General features: G+C 38.5%; 1 protein-coding gene across 1 annotated transcript; it reads left to right on the plus strand.

The window, feature by feature from the left end:
- LOC105175388 (oxygen-evolving enhancer protein 3, chloroplastic) lies at positions 908-2378 on the plus strand. Its single transcript, XM_011097822.2, has 3 exons — positions 908-1281; positions 1794-2089; positions 2183-2378. The coding sequence occupies exons 1-3, from the start codon at positions 984-986 to the stop codon at positions 2279-2281; spliced, it is 693 nt and encodes a 230-aa protein (XP_011096124.1). The 5' UTR covers positions 908-983; the 3' UTR covers positions 2282-2378.

Raw genomic sequence — 2685 nt, forward strand, 5'->3', positions numbered from 1 at the left:
TACTGTTAGCTTAAGCGTCATTGCGCTGGTTGAATTAAAAGTCCACTCTTTTCCGCCTGCATTTGGCCCACAATTCACATACAGATTCCCTATTTTGATCCCCATATATTGCTGTATCCATACTTTAATATTTTTTTTAAGGATAAATTACAATACGGTTCTCCTAAGATTTAAAATTTTGAATAATTATGAATATTATTAATTATTTAAAAAAATTATCAATACCCTTATAATTTTAAGAATCATCTAATAAATAGATTTGTTAATTTATATTAGGTTTTTATTTATTTTTTGCGATAAACTGTCCAAATGTCCATATAGAATATAAATTATAATTCTATTTATTTTTTAATTTTTTAAAAAAATTATGGACTAAGTGGATAGATTTTAATTTCTTTTCATCCACATGGTTCATTTTTTTCTTTTGCAAATTGATAATTTTAAGACTTTAACCAAAAATTATATAGTTTAATCAAACATATTTTAAAAAAAAATAGATTCATAACTATGTCAAATTTTAAGAGAACTCGTTGTATTTCTATCACATTTCTTATAGAAACAATCATAAATCTATAAGGCAATCCCTAAACAAACTTTTGTGAACTATAAAATTAATATATAAATATATTTGCAATAGACAAATATTTCATCTCTTTCGTTATATCACATATTAATAATTGATTGAATAATGAATAGTGGGATAAATTATATCAGATAGTCGTACATAGAATTTTTAGTTGTGTGGAACAGAGGAGGAAATAGGTTCAAGAAATCTTTGCAATCGACGTGGCGCAAGGTGAGTGGGTGCAAGAGAAGCTGATCATAGTTGTCAAGAGCTGGAAGTGTGATTGGGTGAGAGCATATCCCAACTCAGATAAGGCGTTTTTCTACATCACAAAAAATGATAAACCAACAGCTTAGCTTATATCCTTCACCCTCCATTTCCCTCAACTTTGCCACACAATTTCTCATATCCTCCAAGAATGGCTCAAGCTATGGCTTCAATGGCTGGCCTGCGTGGCTCTTCTCAAGCCGTCCTGGAGGGCAGCCTTCACTCCACCACCCGCTTGATCACCCCCAACACTGCCAGAATTGCCTTGCCCAGACCAGGGTTCAGCGTCCGAGCCCAGCACCAGAACTCAGCCGACACTGAGACAAGCCGCCGAGCCATGCTTGGACTCGTTGCAGCAGGGATAGCCTCAGGATCCTTTGTCCAAGCCGTCCTCGCTGAAGCCAAGCCAATCAAGATTGGTCCACCACCTCCACCCTCCGGTGGACTCCGTAAGTGGCACTAGTCACTAGTTTTGTTCAGTCTTATTTTAAAGAGTTCTTGTGCTTTGAGGGGCCATTTACAAGGCCTCGAATCTATGGCCTATTATTAGAAATGACGCCCTTGTGAGTAACCCACCAAGTAATCAGTCTGAGACCTATCGACCATTTATCCTACACATAAAAGTAATCAATCGACACCTATGGGTGTGTAATCCTCAGGATCATATATAATTAAATTTGATTTTTCCAAGAATAAGTTACCAAAGAGTGTTTCTGATTAATTGGTTGAGTTTTTTAACAAATTTCGAACGCAGTAACCCACTTATATATATACCTAAGCTTATCAAGCATTGCAGGCCTGCAAACGGAAGTGATTTAGCAGATAATGTGGCTAAATGTGTATAGACGATTTTCAGCAGTTGTGTGTGGTCGCAACTAGGACTGTTTCATCGTAGAAGAATGAGTTAACTTGTGCCTGACATTCACCACTAATCCTCAATGGAAATTACGTGTTTTCACAGCGGGAACTTTGAACTCTGACGAAGCAAGAGACCTGCAGCTGCCCCTGAAAGACCGGTTTTTCCTTCAGCCCAAGACGCCAACTGAGGCTGCAGCAAGGGTGAAGGAGTCTGCCAAAGAAATTAAGGGCGTGAAGTCGCTGATTGACAAGAAGGCTTGGCCTTACGTCCAAAATGACCTCCGTCTAAGGGCAGAATACCTCCGTTACGACCTCAAGACCGTCATCTCTGCCAAGCCTAAAGAAGAGAAGCAACCCCTACAAGACCTCACTGGGAAGCTCCTCCAGGACATCAGCAATGTGAGTTAATCCCAAGTTCAACATTTGTACTCCCTGGATACTCTGATTTACTTGCACCTATAGACATCTAAATCATGTTTTGTTCTTTATCAGCTGGACCATGCAGCAAAGATCAAGAGCACCCCCGAGGCAGAAAAGTACTATGCCGAAACTGTGGCTACACTGGATGATGTTCTCTCCAAGCTTGGCTAGAAATTACTATGTACAATGTTGTTGTAAGCTTTCATTTTGAGTGAATGAGATGCTCTTTTTACATGCAATTTCAAGAACTTTCCTCTGTTTTCTCAAATACGTATTCACTTGAAAATCTTATCTTAGATGCAATTCCTGGAAAATATCAAGCTATTAGGCTGGATTCTGTTCCCTTCCTGTTATGTCCTAGCCTGGAATTTGCTCCAGAAAGTAAAGAACACGGATATTCAGCAGATTGGCATCACATAAGCACATGAAATCGTCTCTGAATATAAATCCATTGGCAAAAGCAAAGAGTGCAGCTCAAGATAAAAACAAGAGAAATAATGGAAAAGCCTCTATGAATTCTGTTATACAGAGTCCATCACGATCACCAAATAAATACTAGGGGGGGGGGGGGAAAA

The sequence above is a fragment of the Sesamum indicum genome, linkage group LG12 (genome assembly GCF_000512975.1).
Source record: "Sesamum indicum cultivar Zhongzhi No. 13 linkage group LG12, S_indicum_v1.0, whole genome shotgun sequence".
NCBI classification, from domain to species: Eukaryota; Viridiplantae; Streptophyta; class Magnoliopsida; order Lamiales; family Pedaliaceae; genus Sesamum; species Sesamum indicum.